Here is a 19,468-nt window from a genome sequence, read left to right on the forward strand (position 1 = left end):
TTGGGGTCGTGGTAGATAACTCACTGAAAATGTCAAGACAGTGTGCATCTGCAATAAAAAAAGGCCAACGCCATGCTGGGAATTATTAGGAAGGGGATTGAAAACAAATCAGCCAGTATCATAATGCCCCTGTATAAATCGATGGTGCGGTCACTGGAAAGACTCCCTTCCACTGCCTATGGTTGTTCAAGTTTACAAAGGATGCCCTTCCATTTTACCATAAATGTGGCTTCTATTTTCAGACTTACAATGCTGGCTTCCACCGCAATTTCCAATCTGTTAATGTGCAGTTGATTCCAGAGCATAAAGGGCACATGAACACCCACTGTAGAAGATTAAGGCTCAACTTCTGTTTTGTTTTGTTTTTCTTGTTGCAGGTATTAAAACCTGACATGAGCATTTTGACAGACGCCTAAGAGTTTCTATCCCATGGCTTACAGCCCACTTGGTTTTTCTGTCCAACTGCATTTGTGGGCCTTATGTCCATGGTTTTGGGTCTCCAAAAGGAAGAACAGTAAGATTTAAAAATATATTTTAAAAAATTATTCCCAGGAATATTCCTTCATGTGGTTTGGCCTACCTCTAGATGGCAACTATTTTATATGTTTCAACTATTTGCCCTACAAGAAACCATTTGGTAGACTTTTCAATAACCGTTTTCCATTGTGTATATACTGAAGTTTGGGGGGGGGGGGGTTTAATATGAAAGAAAAGTACTGATATCCTTTCTGTGAATTAGTAAGCAGAGCCTATGCATCTACATATGTATTGTTGCAAGCATATTTAATCAAATCTAACCACTTGGCAGCCATGCATTTCTTTAATAAATACCAAGTAATACATATTAATGTCTGCTTCTTATATTTCACACATAATATTGAAATACATAATTTAATTTGTTATATATTGCAAGAAAAACACTGAAGAATTTCACAGGAACAGGTTTGACAAATTAAGCAAACACTAAGCAATGCCTACAAAATTTGTCTCATGCTTTCCAAAAACTGCAGAGTGAAAAAGATGAAATATCTAATATATGGTTCCTTCCTGATCCTTTTGCATTATAAGAACAAAAATGCATACCAGTTCACAGGTGTAATATATGCTAATCAGCAAATGTCCTTTATGATCTTAGTTATGGAGGGCCAATAAACAACAATTTCACTCCCATTATAAACAGCAATAAATATTCTAAGTCCAGTTATATTTCAGCCCCCCCATCTGTTGATCCCCTGTTGTCACTGCATCTCCATCAGTTATGCTGGCCAAGTTTATAAAAACTGATTTTCAAAGCAGATTAATAGATTCTGTAGCAAACTAAGCTGGCTTCTGAGTCTCTCACAGCCCACACTACCACTCGAGGATGTAGCATTGTCTTCTATAAATGTTTTCCATAGAGTCATTTTGTATACCATGGCTGACAACAGATGGCTGTTTTGGGGGCAGCATGAAGCCATCACAAAGAGAGCCAGCTGGAAATAGAGCACCTGGGAGCTTCCTGACAGTGCTTGGAAGAGGGACAGGCTGTGGGTGCCCAGAGAGTATCTGGAATGCTCAAGTGCTCCATCCACAGCTCCCCAGGCACTCTCTGGGTGCTTCCCAGCCTTCCAGGCGGTTGTGGAGGCACCTCAGAGGCGACTTTCAAAATGGTGCCTTTTTGAGACAGTTCCTGGCAAGCCGGGAGCAGGATGAGGTTGGGAGACAGATGTGTGATGTGGATGTGCTTTTTTGGTCCGCCTGCCTCCTGTCTCCGGGGTGGCTTTAAACGCCCATCTGTTATCATCCCATGAAAACTTTTACTATATGCAAAACAAAGCACTTTTTAAAAAGTTCATTCAAAAGCACAATCACTTACATATCTATTTACTTAGGCAGAGAGACATTTGATCAGGGCCAGGGCCAGCATTCCCTGAGGCAGGGCAGCAGCCAGGGCTCAGAGCTTCATGTGGAAACCCCTGCCACCAATCCTCATGACCACTTACCTTTCCCCAGCCCATTCACTTGGGAGTGCTCTGCCATCAACTCTCCTAATTGCACATGCTGCCCAGCAGAAGAAGAAGATATTGGATTTATATCCCACCCTCCACTCCGAAGAGTCTCAGAGCGGCTCACAATCTCCTTTACCTTCCTCCCCCACAACAGACACCCTGTGAGGTGGGTGGGGCTGGAGAGGGCTCTCACAGCAGCTGCCCTTTCAAGGACAACCCCTGCCAGAGCTATGGCGGACCCAAGGCCATTCCAGCAGGTGCAAGTGGAGGAGTGGGGAATGAAACCCGGTTCTCCCAGATAAGAGTCCACACACTTAACCACTACACCAAACTGGCTCTCCCAGCAGTGTTGGGGGGGGGAGAGAAGAAGAAGAGGAGGAGGAGGAGGAGATTGGATGTATGCCCCACCCTTCACTACCCAAAGGAGTCTCAGAGTGGCTTATTATCTCCTTTCCTTTCCCTCCCCATAACAGCGAGAGCCAGTTTAGTGTAGTGGTTAAGTGCGCATACTCTTATCTGGGAGAACTGGGTTTGATTCCCCACTCCTCCATTTGCAGCTGCTGGAATGGCCTTGGTCAGGCATAGCTCTCATAGGAGTTGTCCTTGAAAGGGCAGCTGCTGTAAGAGCTCTCTCAGCCCCACCTACCTCATAGGGTGTCTGTTGTGGGGGGGGGGAGGTAAAGGAGATTGTGACCGCTCTGAGACTCTGAGATTCAGAGTATAGGGTGGGATATAAATCCAATATCATCATCATCATCATCATCATCATCAACAGACACCCTGTGAGGTAGGTGAAGCTGGGAGAGCTCTCCCATAACTGCTCTTGAGAGGAAGAGCTCTGTGAGAACTTGTGACTGACTCAAAGTCACATAAGCAGGTGCAAGTGGAGACGTAGGGAATCAAACCTGGTGCTCCCAGATAAAATTTCATGCACTTAACCACTACACCAAACTGGCTCTCCGGTGCTTTAGGCACAGTGCTTTTGGCACAAGCTATGGTGCTAGTGGAGAAGGAGAAAGAGCACACAGGTGCAAGCATGGACAGTAGAAGGGCTTGCAAACAAGTGGGAGACATGGAAGCAAGTAAGTGGGCAAAAGAGGCATGAAATGACCCTGGTGATTGTCAGAGGAGGGAAGGGGCCCAAAAAACTTGAGGACAGCCCTGGCTATCATTGTTTTCACCTTCTCAGGAGACCATGTGTGCCTGATACCAATTCTGTATCACAACAATCCAATTTTACCTAAGACCCTCCAAGCAAAAGTTAAAAAAAGGTCTCAAAGTTTATGACCTGAAATATTCTCTTTCATACCCCACTCCCCTTTATTTTTATTGTTTAATATCCAACCTGACAAAGAGTTTCAAAGACTCAAAAGATTGCACAATCTTTTGTGTCATTTTGAGTTTGTCTTAATAAATGGTATTACCTCCCCCCCCCCCCCTGGATTTTACATCTGTAACGTTTTCAGATAGGCTCCTTTCAAGTTAATGGATTTATTGTAAGGTTTTATTGTTGTACTTTTTTGTGCGTAACTGATTTACAGTGTTTGGCAAAAACTATTTTATTTTCCTTTCCTCCTAATTTGGCTTTATTATCTCACAGAATGCACACTGAGGCATCATGTAGCTACTGTGTCGTTCCCATTAGTTAATTAATGTACATCATAGATCAAAAATGCCACAAATAGAAATGCGTCTTAAGCATGCCTTCAGAAATGCATTGAGTCAGAAACCCAAGTCCTTTCTAAATCCATTTGCTCATATGGAAGCTCCATTAATTTTGCTAAAACTTATATTTATGGGAGAACCATTTCTATGTGCACGAGTCTGGACTGCTCAGTAAGTCATGAAGAGGAGCGAAAGATCTTCTCATTTGAACAGAAAGCGTTCATGAATGGAAATATATCATTGCATATTATCTGCGTCTGCCTCCTTCTAAAGAGAGCAAAACACTGTGCACATTTTTTCCTGTCCTGAGAAGTTATTGCATTAGGAATGGTCAGGCAGCAACTCAACTGGTGAGAGGACCACTTCTGGGGCTCTCATTTAGGTCAAGCCACACAGCAACTTTTAAAAGGCTATCGAGGTAGCCTTCACAGAGCAGTCAAGAGCTAGGAGAGTTTTGCTTTATACATTCTAAGGTTTTTGCCTGTATCTTATAAATAATTTCTTCTTTAATTGATATTTTGTAACTAAGAACAGAAGTGTCTGTGTCCATTAGGGGTGTACTTCAATAAAAAAAATTATAATACTTTTGTATCTGGAGGGGTTTTTTTTAGGGGGTCATAACTTCTTATATTCTAGGGACATTGCCATTTCAGGATTCAAACCTATATGGCTTTTTAAGGGGGGGTCCAGAGCTTCATGAGTATTACTTCCAACAGGGATTTTTTAGGCGAGCCTGGGGCAGCTTTTTATAAAGGTAATGAAATGAAATTTGCACAGAACACATTCCTCCCTCTAATTCATAGACCCCCCCCCCCCCAATTTCCAAGCAAATTTGAGTGGAGTTTGATTTTATAGACCCCTAGGGTGGCCAGACCGTCCCGGTCACCCGGGAAAGTCCCGCTTTTGGTGCCCAATTCCCGTCTCCCGTGCTGGCTATACCGGGACCATTAGAAGTCCCGGTTTAGCCAGCGGGCCGTGCGCGCGGGCGGGGAGGGGGAGGCGGCAGAGAGGCCGGCGCGGGAGGCCCGCGGGGGGAGGCAGCAGAACAATGGCGGCGGCGGCCGGAGCGGGAGGCGGGCCGCCGGCGCCTGCAGCGGCAGGAGGCAGCGGCGTGGCGAGAGGCCCCGCCCGGGTCAGTGGGAGCTAAGCGGGCTGCCGGCGGGCGAAGGTCGTCGCTCCCTTCCCGGTGCAATTCCAGGGAGTTGGGCTGGAGCCTGGAGGCGAGCGGGACGTCGTGAGGGGACTGCATAGCGTGGCCGGCAAACCCCCTGATTGACTTTTCCAGGCTGCCGCCGCAAGCCAGCAGCAAGACTAGCTGCCTGACGTGGAGCCGCTGGCTTCTTCAGCCATGTGGTTCCAAAGGAGCAAGAAAGAACTTTGGGGGCAGATCGCTTCAGAGCCCATCGGCGGCCCTTTTTGCTTTGTTGAGTTTTGTAACCAAAGCGGGCGGGAGGGATGCAGAACTAATTAAAACTTCGAGGCTGGAGCGGCTGGGAGCCTCCCGGTTGCCAGCTTAATGCTTTCATCCTATCCCAGTCACAGTGAGTACAGCCCGTCTCTTGTCTATGCTGTGGTTTGGGTTGTTTTTTTTCTTTTAAAAAAAGAAGACAACGAACACCCGTTTTCTTTCTCTTATGTGAGCTCTTCTCTTTTGAATTGCACTGTTTCTCGGGGGCAGGGGGGGAGGGAAATGCCTAGAATCCTCTACGTGGCTGATCTCATAAAAGGTTTACTCCTGAGCAAGTGAGTGCAAATCAGAAGAGCGCCTGAAGTTGGCTTAGGCTGCGCGGGTAAGGAGGCAACGAGGGAGAGGAAATCGGGTGCAGGTGAAGCCGGCCTGGCTGTTTAAGAGAGCGGGCTGCAGCCGCCTTGGTTGGTGAGGCTGATGCTCTGAGGCTGCATTTCGTGGGAGGTAAAATGTGGTGCCTCTCGAGGTCGGCTGCTAAACTCAAAGTTTCCCAGTGCAAAATCCCGTTTCTGAAAAGGGGTTTTTCCTGTCTTTCCCCCTGATTAGCAGTCTCATCTGGAAGCGGAAGGGGGGAGGGGGGAGAATGCAGGCTCTCCAGGCAGGCTTCACTTTGCTGCAGGAGCTTGGAGGTGGAGGATATCAGACTCAGTTGCTTCACTGAGGCTGGGAGGCTTGGGAGCTTTTATTTTGAGCTATGTGCTCACTCGTGCGTGGCTAAATACAATCGGGCGGCATTTGGAGCAATAAATTTCCCCTGCTCCTTTAAACAGGTTCCCCAGCTTCTTCCCCCCCCCCCTCCACCACCTCGGCTCCTCCCTTCCTAACTCAGTTTCACTTCGGCACTTGCTGGTCTCAGACTCAGCGTTTCCTCCTCCTTCCTCGGCTTTCTTCCACATGGTCTCCCAACAAACTTTCCAACTGCACTGTAAGTTGTAATTTTTTTTTCTGAGTCTAAAGGTGGGCATGGGGGAGAGGTTTGTTTAGACCTGGACAAAACAGGGCTCCAGCAACAGGATTTCAGGGCCAGTTTTGAATTTAAAAATAAAATAAAATAAAGGGCACAGAAGAGGATTTTCCAGGGGGACAGTGGAGGGGTGGAGAATAGATAGAAGCAGAAAATCAAGGAGCTATAAAACCAAGAGCTACTGTTGGCCACTCCTGCCTATGACTCAGGGAAGGAGATGTGTGAAACACATACCCTCAAGTTTTAAGTTGACAGACTTAATTTGCAAAGTAAACAAATTCAGTAGTACTTTTAGTTATATATCATAGTTAAGATGCAGGCAGTTTCTGCTAGGAGAATAAAAGTATCAAAAGGCTACCTTCCACAGAAGAGAAATATAGGAACTACTGGCCACTGCCAGGGAATGGGGGAGTTGGGTTGCCATATCCAGATGAGAAACTTGTGGAGATTTGGGGACATAACCTGGAGAGGGTATAATGTCATATGGTTCTCCCTCTGAAGCAGCAGTTTTCTCCAGTGTGTAGTCTAAAAATGAGCTGTAATTCCAGGGGATTCCCCAGGTCCCACCTGGAGGCTGGCATCCCTAGGTTCATACAGCTTTCTGTTGTGCATTTTGCATAGTGTGAAGTGTGCAGTTCAGTGCATAGAATCATTGAACCTTAGAGCTGGAAGGGCCTCCAGGGTCACCTAGTCCAACCCCCTGCACAATGCAGGAAATTCACAAAGAAGTTAACAGAATCAACATTGCATGCGTCTCTTTCCTACTAAAGTCAGTGTAAAGGGCTTCATTTTTGGCAGAACTTTTATGCCATGCCATGGCCAAACTTGCGTAATGTAAGAGCCACATAGAATAGATGTCAGATGTTTGAGAGCAAGAAGGCAGGCAGGCAAATAGCTGTGGGGAGGGAGAGGTGGAAAGAAAGCAACTTTAAATGCATTCCTCAAGCCACTGGTTGACTAGGCTTGATTTAAAGAGAGAAATGCCTTCTCCAAGTCAGCTGACAGGGTGGTGTGGGCTTTGACAGCCACACAATATGTGTGAAAGAGCTACATGTTGCTCCTGAGCCACAGTTTAGCCACCCCTGCACTATACTGTTTTTGAATATTTTACCAAGTAATTCATTTGCATTGTTCTCCACTTCAGTAATTGTAGTCCTAATACATTGTTTATTAAAGGCTCTAGCTGTCTGATTGAATTGCTTTTCATTTTTTGTATTCTGTCCTGAGTCTCAGTGAGGAAGGTGGGCTAAATGAAGCTGATAACAATACTAATGTTATATGTTGGATAGCCTCTACCTGTGTGTTGTATATATCTTCTTAAATTAGTTGTGGAGTATATGCAGAAAGTATTCTGTTGGTATTATTTCTTATTGTTAAAGCACAATCTGATGGCAGTATAATTTTCAAATTAACACTGCATTTTTGTGGTGGTGAGGTTTATTTTGGTCTGTTTTGAAGCTATGAATTATGCTTGGTATGTGTGCTGAGTGAAATGTATCTGCTGGAGTTCCCTATTGCTGCTTAAGTCAAACTCTCTTCTTTTGGCCTGCTTTGTTTTCTGCTGAAATTTGACCTTCTTTAAAAACAAAACAATCCAGAGTGCTTTGGTTAGGTTATTTATTTTGGTACAAGGAAATATATGTTTTGCTATTTCGTCTATAACTCTCCCCATCGGTAAGGTTCTACAACATCCTTGATGCTTTATGCAAAATTTTTGTTATTTTTGCACAGGCAGGAGGCCTAAAAGTCTAGAGCAAGGGTGGCCAAACTGAGGCTCAGGAGCCACATGTAGCTCTTTCACACATACTGTGTGGCTCCCGAAGCCCCCACTGCTGCCCCATTGGCCAGCTTGGAGACGGCATTTCTCTCTCTAAATCATTTTTCCAAGCCAGCTGGCAGCTTGGAGAATGCATTTAAAGTTAAAGTTGCTTTCTTTCCACCTCTCCCTCCCTCCTCCCCCATCCAGGGGTTATTTTGTAGAAAAAAAGGTGTGGGAGTTCAGTAGCATATCTCATTTGTGTGCGCCCTGGAATCTGTGTGCAGTGGGGAGAGAACTGCCCACTGCATACAGACCCTGGCTGGAGGTTCAGGTGCTGTGCTCCTGTGAGCTCCTACCAAATTCAAGCCCTGCCCCCATCTATTTGCCTATTTCAAACAGCTGATGTTCATGTGTTGTGGCTCTCAAACATCTGATGTTTATTCTATGTGATTCTTAGCATTAAGCAATTTTGACCACCCCTGGCCTAGAGGTAATGTAAAATGGGGAAAAGGTGGTCGTGCGAAGTTATATACGACAGTATGTTTGAAGTTTGGGGGTGTGAAGAAGTTTCTTCAGAGGAAAAGGCAGGTTTGGGAGAGTGCCCAGAAAGTGATGTCAAAGGAAGAAGTGGGGTTTTAGTGGAGTGTGCTGGTTTTAGTAGGGTGTGCCAGAGCAAAATCGTAATGAATGACATTATTAAAACACTTGTCCAAAGATGAGATTGGAGTGGTAGTGGTTAGCATTGTATGAGATCGGACAGGAAAGTCGAGGTCTGTTGGGAAGTGGGGGAAATGTCCTTCCATCTGATTTGAATATTTAGATGAGCATAAAGAGAGGCACCACTTGGCCTTTGGGCAGCATTAAGCATCACTGACCTGAGTGGTACTTCTGGAATTTACTCCATCCACCACTGGAATGGAGAGTGAACTGGACACTGATCTGTTCCGGTTTGAGACTGGACTACTGGACTGGATGGGCATTCAGTCTCATTTAGCAGGAACACAACCCACATAATATTTTTAATTAGGACCAACCAAATGACCCATAACAGTGCAAGCTTTCAAGTTCACCAAAACTCATAGTCAAGCAGTAACATTAATTAAAAAGAATTTGGGAAAGGGACATAGTATTCAGCCCTGTTAAAGCTTGCATTGTTTGTGGGATGCAGAACAGATTGAATTGGAGTTGGTTTCAAGTCACTCCAAGCCAATAAAACAACTGGCATTTGGGGGAAATGATGTCACAGGAAGTGATGTCACTTCCTGCTTCTGGCAGGTGGCACGGGAAAACGATGTCACAGGAAGTGATGTCACTTCCTGTTTAAGGCGGTGGCATGCCGTCACCGGAAGTGACGTCACCGGAAGTGACATCACTTCCTGTTTCCGGCGAGCGCGCGCTTTGCGCGCGCGCACACACATTCACTCCCCCCTCAAGGTGTCCCTGGCTGGCCTGCAGATATTATGGCCACCCTATAGACCCCCCTCCCCCAAATTAGTTGTCTTGCAACACAGGCACAGTTCTGTCCATTGATTCCTATCAGGGAGAAAAAATGGTACCAGTCACCAGCATTTTTAAAAGATCCTGTCTGCATTTATTTCATTTTTCTACTGTTATAGTGACTAACAATACATTTTTTCTCCTTTCTGCTGAAAATTGTGTGTTTGTCATGCTAATTGTTATAGTCTGGTGTTTGTTTCACAATGTGAGGAAGAAGAATGGCAGCTCTTCCATTATCCACTGTGGGAAACTTTTTTGAGAGGAAGATTGGGATATGCTACACTGCTGATAAGTGCACAGACTTGGGGGGGAGAAAATAGATTTTTTAGTGGCAGGGTTTTTTTTTAAATTCCCAAGCATACTGGATTTGTGATACTGCTCCAAAAAAATCACAGTAAAAACAGGATATTGTCGGCTTGGTATATTGTAATTTTGTAATGCACAACTCTAGTGTCCACTGTTTTGCTATTCTTCCAAGACAATGACCAACCCTTCTGTTTATTTCAATGACAGCTGTCTGAGGAAGGGCCTCACGCTCTCATTCATGAGGCATACTTCACATCCTCTAGGAAGCTCTACTTAAAAGACATTTCTGCTTGGCAGTTCAGAACTTCCCATCAGGTCCTGTTTAGTAATATGGATGGATAATCTTTTTATAGTGTATTTATATGTTTTATTATTGTGAGTTATCTTAGGAACCCACGAGGGGATACATAAATGCAGGATAGATATTTTTAACAAATAAATAAGGGATGGTCATTTTATTTGAAGAGGACAGAACAAGTTTGTAACTCAGAACATCAGAATTTTTCTTTGTTGCCTTGCCAGGTTCATCTTATGGGGTGAAATGGCTCAACCAGCACATCCAAATCAAGTGCCAGGAAACCTTCTCCAACTCCTGGATTGTTCCCTCTGCTTGACAGTAATCAAAGTTAATTTCCTCTCAAGCCTAGCTTTGCCAGTCCTGAGAATAGTTGTATAAATGGTTCCCCAGAACAACATTCATTGTCATTTAGACAATACAGAATACTTAGGCTGGATTGGATAACTAGCATGATACTTTCCCTACAGTGACAAAAACTTCAGCCAAAACTGTCACTGAGAAACACATTAAAAATGGGTCTTTTCTTTCTGTTCTTAGAAAACAGCTCTGGTGCACCTCTGGCAATCTGTAAGAAAGATCCAATTTAGACAGAAAGAACAGAATTAATCTTTTCTTCCTGTCATTCTTGCCCAAGGTCAGCTATTTATTTTGGTGAGCCAGTGTGAAGAATTCTCAAAGACCCTCTCTTTTTTGTGAGCCATTTGCTTCTGCATCCTCCTAGAGGCATTTGGAATTCATTCATTGTTTGTTTGGATGAGACCCTGTGAGAGACACAATAGTTTAAAATGCTTGAAAGGTAAGCCCAGTGGCATCAATTCCAGCTGGTTGATGTAAGCTTATTGTAAGTGATTGTAAGTGACAGTAGCAGCAGCATAAAACTCAAACAACTTTTTCCAACCTTTCCATGCCAATCAGTACAACTCAGCACAATCTTTGTGGAAGGAAGTGATTTCAGGTTTTACATGGTACCAGAAGAATGATTTATTTAGTGAACTATTTTATACACCACCTTTTGGTACAGGAAGCCCCTCCCCCCATGGCTCACTGCAGTTTCAAATACAGAAGAGAACACAGTAGAAAAAGAATAAAAGAGGAAGTGTGTCACCTGCATTAGTCCAAGGGCCTTCTGGAACAAGAAAGTTTTCAATTTTTATGAAAGGGTGGTGGTGGGGAGAGTGTTAGCCCACCTAAGAGAAAGACTTCCACAACCTGAGAATGGCAGCTGAAAAGACTCTACCAATCGAACTTCATACAAATTAGGTTCCTATAAGAAAAGTCCAGTTATTTTAGATCTCAAGCCATTTAGCCAGCAGGTCATAGCCAGCATCTAGGATGCAAATAGGAAGACAATGTAATTGTAACACAATTGGTGTTAAATTTCGTTATAGTGAGTTCCAGTAAGGACTCTGTCTGTTACATTCAATACTAGTTGAAGCTTCTAAATTGTCTTTACAGGCATCCTGGAACAGAGAGCATTGCAATAGTCTAATCCGGATGTTGATTTTTAAAAGTTTGGGACTAACATACCTGAAGAATCCTTATCAGTCCACCCAAACACAGATCTTCAGAGAACCTGTTTCAAGTTTCCCACAGGTAGCAACCTAAGAGGCAACCTTCTTGGTCATGGCACCAAAACTCTGTTCATAAATTAACAATTTAAATATTTTTCATTTAACCATATTTGTACTAGTATTTCCTATCCTGAAAGTTCAAGAAGGGCTTCATTATATTAAAAGTGAAAGTAAAGCACAGTCTCTGAACCCAGTGTAGTCAGGTCGCCCACTACAATGGGACATATCCTGTCAGCAACCCACTCTTAAAATAAAAAAGCAATCTACTCTTTAAGTAAATTTTTTAAATTGACATCAGGTAAGCAGAAGAAAACAACTCCTGATGGTTGCTAGGATGGAAGGAAGGGAGGGAGGGAGGGAAGGGATGATGATGAAGATAGATAGATGATAGATAGATAGATAGATAGATAGATAGATAGATAGATAGATAGATAGATAGATAGATAGATAGATAGATAGATTGATTTTAAAAAAGAGAGAAGCAGTAAAGTCAGTTGGTCTCAGTTTATTAAGGCTACTATATTCAATGATTCTACTTTTTGGGGGGAGGCACATCACTTGGGGTGGATATAACAGCGCTCCTAGCGGTCTCACTGGATTGCTTCTATATGCGGCTTATGGCTACCCCAGCCCCTCTTCCGCCTCAGTTCTTCCTTTTGAATTCTACCTCACAATTATGAAACTCAAGAGGTGGGTGTAATATGGATTTCTCAATAGTAGTCTCTTCGGGGGTTTTGTTTTGCTTTCAGATGGACATAAACTCAGTTTGTAGGTAGGGGACCACAGCAACTTTGATAGTTTTCCCAAAATGCTGGCACCAGAGAACTTTAAAGTAAACCACAGAAATGTATTAACGTACACACACCGTCTTCAATTGGGGAATGGGAAATATATACATGGGCTGTACTGTATCTCAAGCAGTTAACAGTTTCTTCATAGTTCAGGCTTTATAATATCAATTTCGCTTAGGTCTCTCAGGTTTCACAGATCATATAGATTTCACTCTCCAACACTATTCTAGGTTGGCCTCTTGGGTGTAATGTGCCAAGTTCCTTAAGTCGACTGGTGTCTCTTCTCCCAGCCCTTCAGACTTCTAGACCCACATTTTTCCCTCAACCACCTCTTTAGCTCTTAAGAGAAGTGTCTCTGTGTCTGTGAGCTTTCAGGTCTTTTACTGTGACTCTCCTTTAGTCACACACAACCCCTTTATAGAGTGAACAGTGAGCTTTGCTTCTCTCGAAGACTCTCCTCAGCTCCTGTCTCAGCTCCTTCTCAGACCAACTGCTCTCTTCAGCAGTCTCCCTCAGACTCTTTCTGATACTAACTGCCCTCAGCCGTTAGCTGTCAATCACCTCTGAGAGTTCTGAGCACTCTGGCCCCCACGTTCAGGTCAACTGATGCAGGCTCTATGCGTCCTTAGTTTTCTTGTTAACCTGTTTATTACCATCACAGTGGGTTGCAGACAGAAGCCTTTAGGTTGCCTGATTAATCAGACATTAATTGATCAGACAGCAGATACCCCTGGTGACTGGGGTCTGGCCATCATTATTGCAATATACAAGCAATGTGACAAATATAATCCTTCTAACTACTGATCAATTAGCCTGTTCAGCTTAAGAGACAATAGCAGAACACCACTAGTGGTCAAATACAGCTCTCAATTCAAAACAGTTCAACACATTTTTAGTGAATTATAACCTCTACTGGATAATGACAGTCCCGTTTTGCAAGTGCTGAAGGGCAAACATTTCCTTGTCCACGAATAACCATCAATCTTTTTAAACAACTCTTCTCACACAATAATGCAACATCTAAATTGAACATGGACACTGGTATCACAGTTTGCAATAAACTCAGATGCCAACTTTGCTGCCACATACACCCAGACAACATGTTCACTGGACCTAACATCAACTGCACCATCTCAGATTCATCTTCTAAAATATATTGTATATGCCATTAAAAGCCAACAATGCCCTTCAGTTCTCTACATATGGCAAACAGGTCAAACCCTATGCCAAAGACTAAATGGACACAAATATGACATCAAGAATCACAAAACTGAGAAACCTGTAGAAGAATACTTCAGCCTTCCAGGACATTCAATGAGGGGCCTTAAAGTAGCTGTTTTATAGTAAAGGAATTTAAAAAACAGACTAGAGTGGGAAATTGCTGAGTTACAAGTTATTACAACACTTAAGCCTATGGAATTTAGGGCTTAACATAGATATTGCTTTCTAATCTATCAGGGCTTTTTTTGATCAGGAACACACAGGAATAGTTCCGGCTGGCTTGGCATCAGGGGATGTGACCTAATATGCAAATGAGTAACTGCTGGGCTTTTTCTAGCAAAAAACTCCTATGCAAAACAATGGTGATGTCAGGGGTGTGGCCTGTTATGCAGATGAGTTCCTGCTGGGATTTTCTATCAAAAAAGCCCTGCTTACTATCGTTATATATGCTAATGTCATTCAGTACTTCATCTGTTTGTAAACTCTATTATTATGCTGTATGCTAATTTGCTGCTGTTCACAGGTCTTGCCAATTATCTTCATCCAGTCTTAGCTATATTTATTGCTCAGTTACTTATGCATCTTGACTCTAATTAGCCCTTCCTGGCACCACACTCCCCACCCTCAAGTTATATGTAATTGTTGGTGACTTCTGTTTCAACATATCTGAAGTGTGCATGCACACAGAAGTTTATACTCAGAATAAAACTTGGTTGGTCTTGAAGATGCCAATCGACTCAAACTTTGTTCTGCTGCTTCAGGCCAAAATGGCTACCCACATGAACCAAGCTTTGTGCTAGGCAGGGCTTTTTTCCTGGGGGAATGTGGTGGAACAGAGTTCCAGAACCTCTTTGTGGAAACAAAATTCTCAAAAAAAATGTTTAAAAGTTCAAGAGGGGCACCTGTGTGTTTCCCCTTCATTTCCCTCTTGAGAGTTCCAGCTCCCGTGGAAGGAACACATTTTTCAAAGGATTGGAGTGTCTTCCACTGAAGAAAGGGAAAGTCTGAGTTTTTTTCATTTAAAAGTCCTTGATGTGTTATTGGCCACTATGAAAAGTGGAAAAGAATCACCACCCTCCATTATCCCCCTCCTTCATTGCCACACAAGTGCCATTTTGAATTCTTTTTATCTGTAGTTTTAATTTTTTTAAAAATAAGAAGTGTGATAGACCAAGGACTTGACTCAGTACAAGGCAGCTTCATATTCATAGACTTCTGTTTCAGTTTGGGATTGAGACGACTGAAGGTCAAAATAGATGTGGGATGGGAGATCTCATCTAGGTTCTTCTATTTTTTAAGCAGCTGTGTGGGGCTGCTTATATATGGGAGACGGAGCTTGAAAAGGTGCATTGACACTGCTCAACCAGTGCTGTTTTCCTCAGTCTAAACTGCACAACTCTTCTCCAGGCAGCAGCATGAAAACAGGTGGAGACGCAACCTGGGGGGAGGCAGGATTTGGATCAGTTAAACAGAAGAAAGGGTTAAAAACACCTTTCCAGTGCAACTTCCCTAATTAAATTACTAGCTCCATAATTCTAGCCCACTGAAAATACTTCATCTGAACTGAATTCTGGTTCAGGTCTGGTTTGTTTTTCAGTTTGATGCATATGTGAAAAGTTAGGACTTCGTAACTGATTATCATAAGCATTATTCTTATTAGTTGTACTTGTTTGTTCTGTCAGATTTTATATTTCTCTTTGGAGTAAATAGAGCAAAGTAAGTTCAGGATTGCAGCTCTAATATTTTATAAGAGTAATAGGACAGTAATAGACAGCCAGATGAGCTAACTCAAGAAAGCAAAAATAGTCTAGATTTCCCAGGGCTTTTTTGGTAGAAAAAGCCCAGCAGGAACTCATTTGCATATTAGGCCACACCCCCTGATGCTACCATTGTTTCACATAGCGCTTTTTTGTAGAAAAAGCCCAGCAGGAATTCATTTACATATCAGGCCACAACCCCTGACACCAACTGCGTTCCTGCTCAAAAAATGCCCTGAGATTTCCTGGGGTTTTTTTTCTCTGTCCACCATTTTTGTATAATTCCATATGACAAAAAGAAGCAGCATTATTTAACTTGTCTCTGATCTTCTATAATAGCTACTTAATACTTATTGCTCTGTAATAACTTACCAATGTTTGGGATGGTGATAAGGACAGTCTAGAAGAACTCTGGGGACAAAGCAGCACACTAGATGAAATAAAATTTCCTCCAAGAAGTTTTTTGTAAAATTTTGTCTGTGGTTTAGCAGAACCTCTGAGGATTGCATAGAATCCCTGGCTTCCATCCACTAGAATTAAATAAACATTAAATAAATTTTAAAAACCAAACAAACAGACTCCAGTTTATCAGTTTATCAAAAGGGGGAGGGGGGAACCCCACTGTCTTGACTTATATTAACAGTATTAACTTGCACTGCATTTTAAAACACAAATACATTATTTATATTTTAAAGGGCTTTACTGTCTATCAGAGGAATCCTAATCAGGACTGCTCACAAGTAAATCCATATTAGTTAATGAGACAATCCCAGGAAAGTGTCTTCAGAATTTCTCTCAATACTTTCATATAGGACTTTTTAAATAGGCACCATCATACACTCCATAAGTGACAATTAGGCATCTTTGATTCAAAGTATGTAACAGCTGTTCTCTAGGTTGGATCCAGAATAAATTAGCAATTTACTGACTCCTCCTTCTCATTACCTTCACTTATACTTTCCTTGGGGGTCCCCTATCTTTTGGGGCAATATTTCATAGTGATCAATAGGCTTGGGTGGGGGTCAAGGAAGTTCCTCTCCACTGAAGGAATGTTTAGTCTTGATCCAACTCTTAGTAGGAGAAATTTAAAAAATGCCACCAGCATTTTTAAAAGGATATTTCAGAATTCAGGATGTAAACCCTTAAATAAACATTAAATAAATACACAACAACTTACTCCAGAGTTGTTGTTGCTGGGGTTTTTTTTGGGGGGGGGGGGGTCCTGAAACTCTGTAAAATAATCTTCTGAGACTGAAGCCTCATCTGGCATGTATTATTTTTATCAAGTCAGTTTTGCTTAGCCAAAAATCAATTTTGTGTTTATTTTTAGCTTACCAAATCAGATGAGATTGAAAATATTATTTAACCAGGTTCAAAGAGCTGGAAAAGACTGCACACTGATGCAAAGCAGCTTTTTCTTGAAAGTCGTGATGTGACAGTCTGAGTCATTAAGATTAGCTTTTATCTCTCACACACATTTTTTTGTGCTCAGCAATTTTAGACTGCTTGCTGGAGTACCAGACAGTAGTCTTTAACTGAACGTATACTAATGCAACAGGGCACTTAATCCAACAGGACATGGCTGCCCCAGAGGCCGAGATTCCAAAAAACAGCCAGATAAAGTTGTTTTGGATTCCCAAATTCATAGCTTAGCAAATTAGACTCTAGTTTTCATCACAAACATTTTAGCACAAGCTTTGACTTATAAATGGTCCTTATTATCACAACATAATTTATGCAAATATGTTTCCTGCTTGCTGAAATCAGAACTTGGTCTGCCTATTAATAACATGTCCTTCACTTCCTATATTTATTTTGGTTGAATTGTTTCTGCAATGTACACCATCAGCACAAAACTAAGAAAGCAATCCTAAGCAGGTCTTCTATTCAGGATTCTCCTAAGGACAATGTAGTGGCGTTTACTCCCAGAAAAAGTTTTCTTAGGGGTCTGATGTAATTCTCAGAATGAAGCAATTTACACTATCAAATTTCTGGTGGAGAGGCTGCTACTTAATCTGTGCTAGCCTATGGAAGCCTGGATTTAACAAGAAGGATGATGATACAGGCTAAGAATTCTGAATGATCTTGATAAACCAAGGGAACAGCCTGTGAGAAATGAAATGAAATTTTAATAAAGTGGAGGTTCATACAGTAGAATTTGTAAATATGAACAGTATATAACAGGTTACTGTGAGTGCTTCTGTCATGACCTAGATGGGGGTGCCACCTGATGCTGCCACCACTCTGGATTTATGGTCCCTTGGGAAGGCCCAGAGTACCTCCCAAGCCCAACCCAAAATGCCCCTTTTAGCCAAGAAACACAGGCGTAATGACCAGGCAGAAAACATTAAAAAGATAAAGGTTTACAAATACAGGGCTGGGTATTTAAACAAGGCAAAGTGCTTAATAGATATAACAGTGTATAAAGCAAAAAGAAAACAAACCCTAACGCAGCTATCTGTACTTCCCCTAGCCTGTTAGTCTTCAGGGCCCACAGCCCTTTTTCCCAGGCCGACTGCCTGTGACTCACTCGACCTTCTGAGTGAGGGATCCTTCTCTCAGCCACAGACTGTCCTCCCAGCCTGACTCTGTGAGGGAAAAGAACACAGTTCCACAGCCCACAAAGTTTATGTAGCAATTCCCTCACACAATCCCTGGACACTGATTGGTTACAGTGGGTGCCAAGCATTGTGGGGATTGTAGGCTGTGTCTACTTTCTGCTCCCACACTAGGTAGGGTTGCCAAGTCCAATTCAAGAAATATCTGGGGACTTTGGAGGTGGAGCCAGGAGACTTTGGGGTGGAGCCAGGAGACATTAGGGATGGAGCCAGCAGCAAGGGTGTGATAAGCATAATTGAACTCCAAGGGAGTTCTGCCCATCACATTTAAAGGGACAGCACACCTTTTAAAATGCCTTCCTTCCATAGCAAATAAAGGATAGGGGCACCTTCTTTTGGGGTGCATAGAATTGGACCCCCTGGTCCAATCGTTTTGAAACTTGGGAGGTATTTTGGGGAGAGGCACTAGATGCTATACTGAAAATTTGGCACCTCTACCTCAAAAAATAGCCCCCCCCCAGAGCCTCTGATACCTGTGGATCAATTCCCCATCATTCCCTATGGGAATCGTTCATGGAGGTGCATAATGGCTGTGGGGGCAGGGCTTCCCCCGCCGAGGGTTGCCAAGTCCAATTCAAGAAATATCTGGGGACTTTGGGGGTGGAGACAGGAGACATTAGGGGTGGAGCCAAGATCAAGACTGTGACAAGCATAATTGAACTCCAAAGGGAGTTCTGGCCATCACATTTAAAGGAATGGCCCACCTTTTCAATTCCTTCCTTCCATAGGAAACAATGAAGGATAGGGGCACCTTCTTTTGGGGCTCATAGAATTGGACCCCCTGGTCCAATCTTTTTGAAACTTGGGGAATATTTTGGGGAGAGGAACTAGATGCTATACTGAAAATTTGGTGCCTCTACCCCCAAAAACAGCCCCCCCCGAGCCCCAGATACCCACAGATCAATTCTCCATTATTTTCTATGGGAATAAATCTCCATAGGGAATAATAGAGTTCCCAGCAGACATTTCCCTCCCCTCCCCCTGCTTTCTGACGACCCTGAAGTGGGGGGGAGGGTCTCCAAACTGGGGGATCCCCTGCCCCCACCAGGGGTTTGGCAACCCTACCCCTGCCAGCCAGCTGGCTGGGGGACGGGGGAAGCCTGTAAAACCGGGGGATCCCCCACTGGGACCTGAGAATTGGGAAGCCTATCTCTAGGCCCAAGCCCCCCTAAGCCTTGTCTCCCAGTCCTGCACAGATCATGACAGCTTCTCTGTGCTTTGTGTTGCTTTCTCGCCTACACCAAGTACCACTTTCCCAATCCCTACTTATCTCCCTTTAGTTACAGAGTCTGAGCACCATTGCTCTTCTGACAACAAATTCTTAGCAATGTATTCTTGTGAAAACAATTGTTCCTAAACTGGAATACTTTATAAGCACTTGGTTCCCTGCATTTCTGAAACACAGCAAAAGACAGGTCTGTGACAACTTGTATATGCTGAACACACAAATACTAGGGTTGCCAGAGACCTTCTGGACGTGGGGGAGCCCCTGCCCCTAGACCCTGCCCCCACTGCAGATTAGCTGGTCAGTGGGGAGACTTACCAGGAGTAGGAGACAGGCCCAG

At 43.3% G+C, this 19,468-nt stretch overlaps 1 protein-coding gene across 1 annotated transcript in view; it reads right to left on the reverse strand.

The window, feature by feature from the left end:
* LOC132575515 (cyclic nucleotide-binding domain-containing protein 1-like) overlaps positions 1 to 19,468 on the reverse strand; it is a 180,775-nt gene that overhangs the window by 31,181 nt on the left and 130,126 nt on the right. Inside the window, exon 5 of the mRNA XM_060244330.1 lies at positions 15,658 to 15,815. Within this exon, the coding sequence (XP_060100313.1) occupies positions 15,658 to 15,815 (158 nt within the window). The remainder of the gene's footprint in view (positions 1 to 15,657; positions 15,816 to 19,468) is intronic.

This window comes from Heteronotia binoei, chromosome 7 (assembly GCF_032191835.1).
Source record: "Heteronotia binoei isolate CCM8104 ecotype False Entrance Well chromosome 7, APGP_CSIRO_Hbin_v1, whole genome shotgun sequence".
Lineage (NCBI taxonomy): Eukaryota > Metazoa > Chordata > Lepidosauria > Squamata > Gekkonidae > Heteronotia > Heteronotia binoei.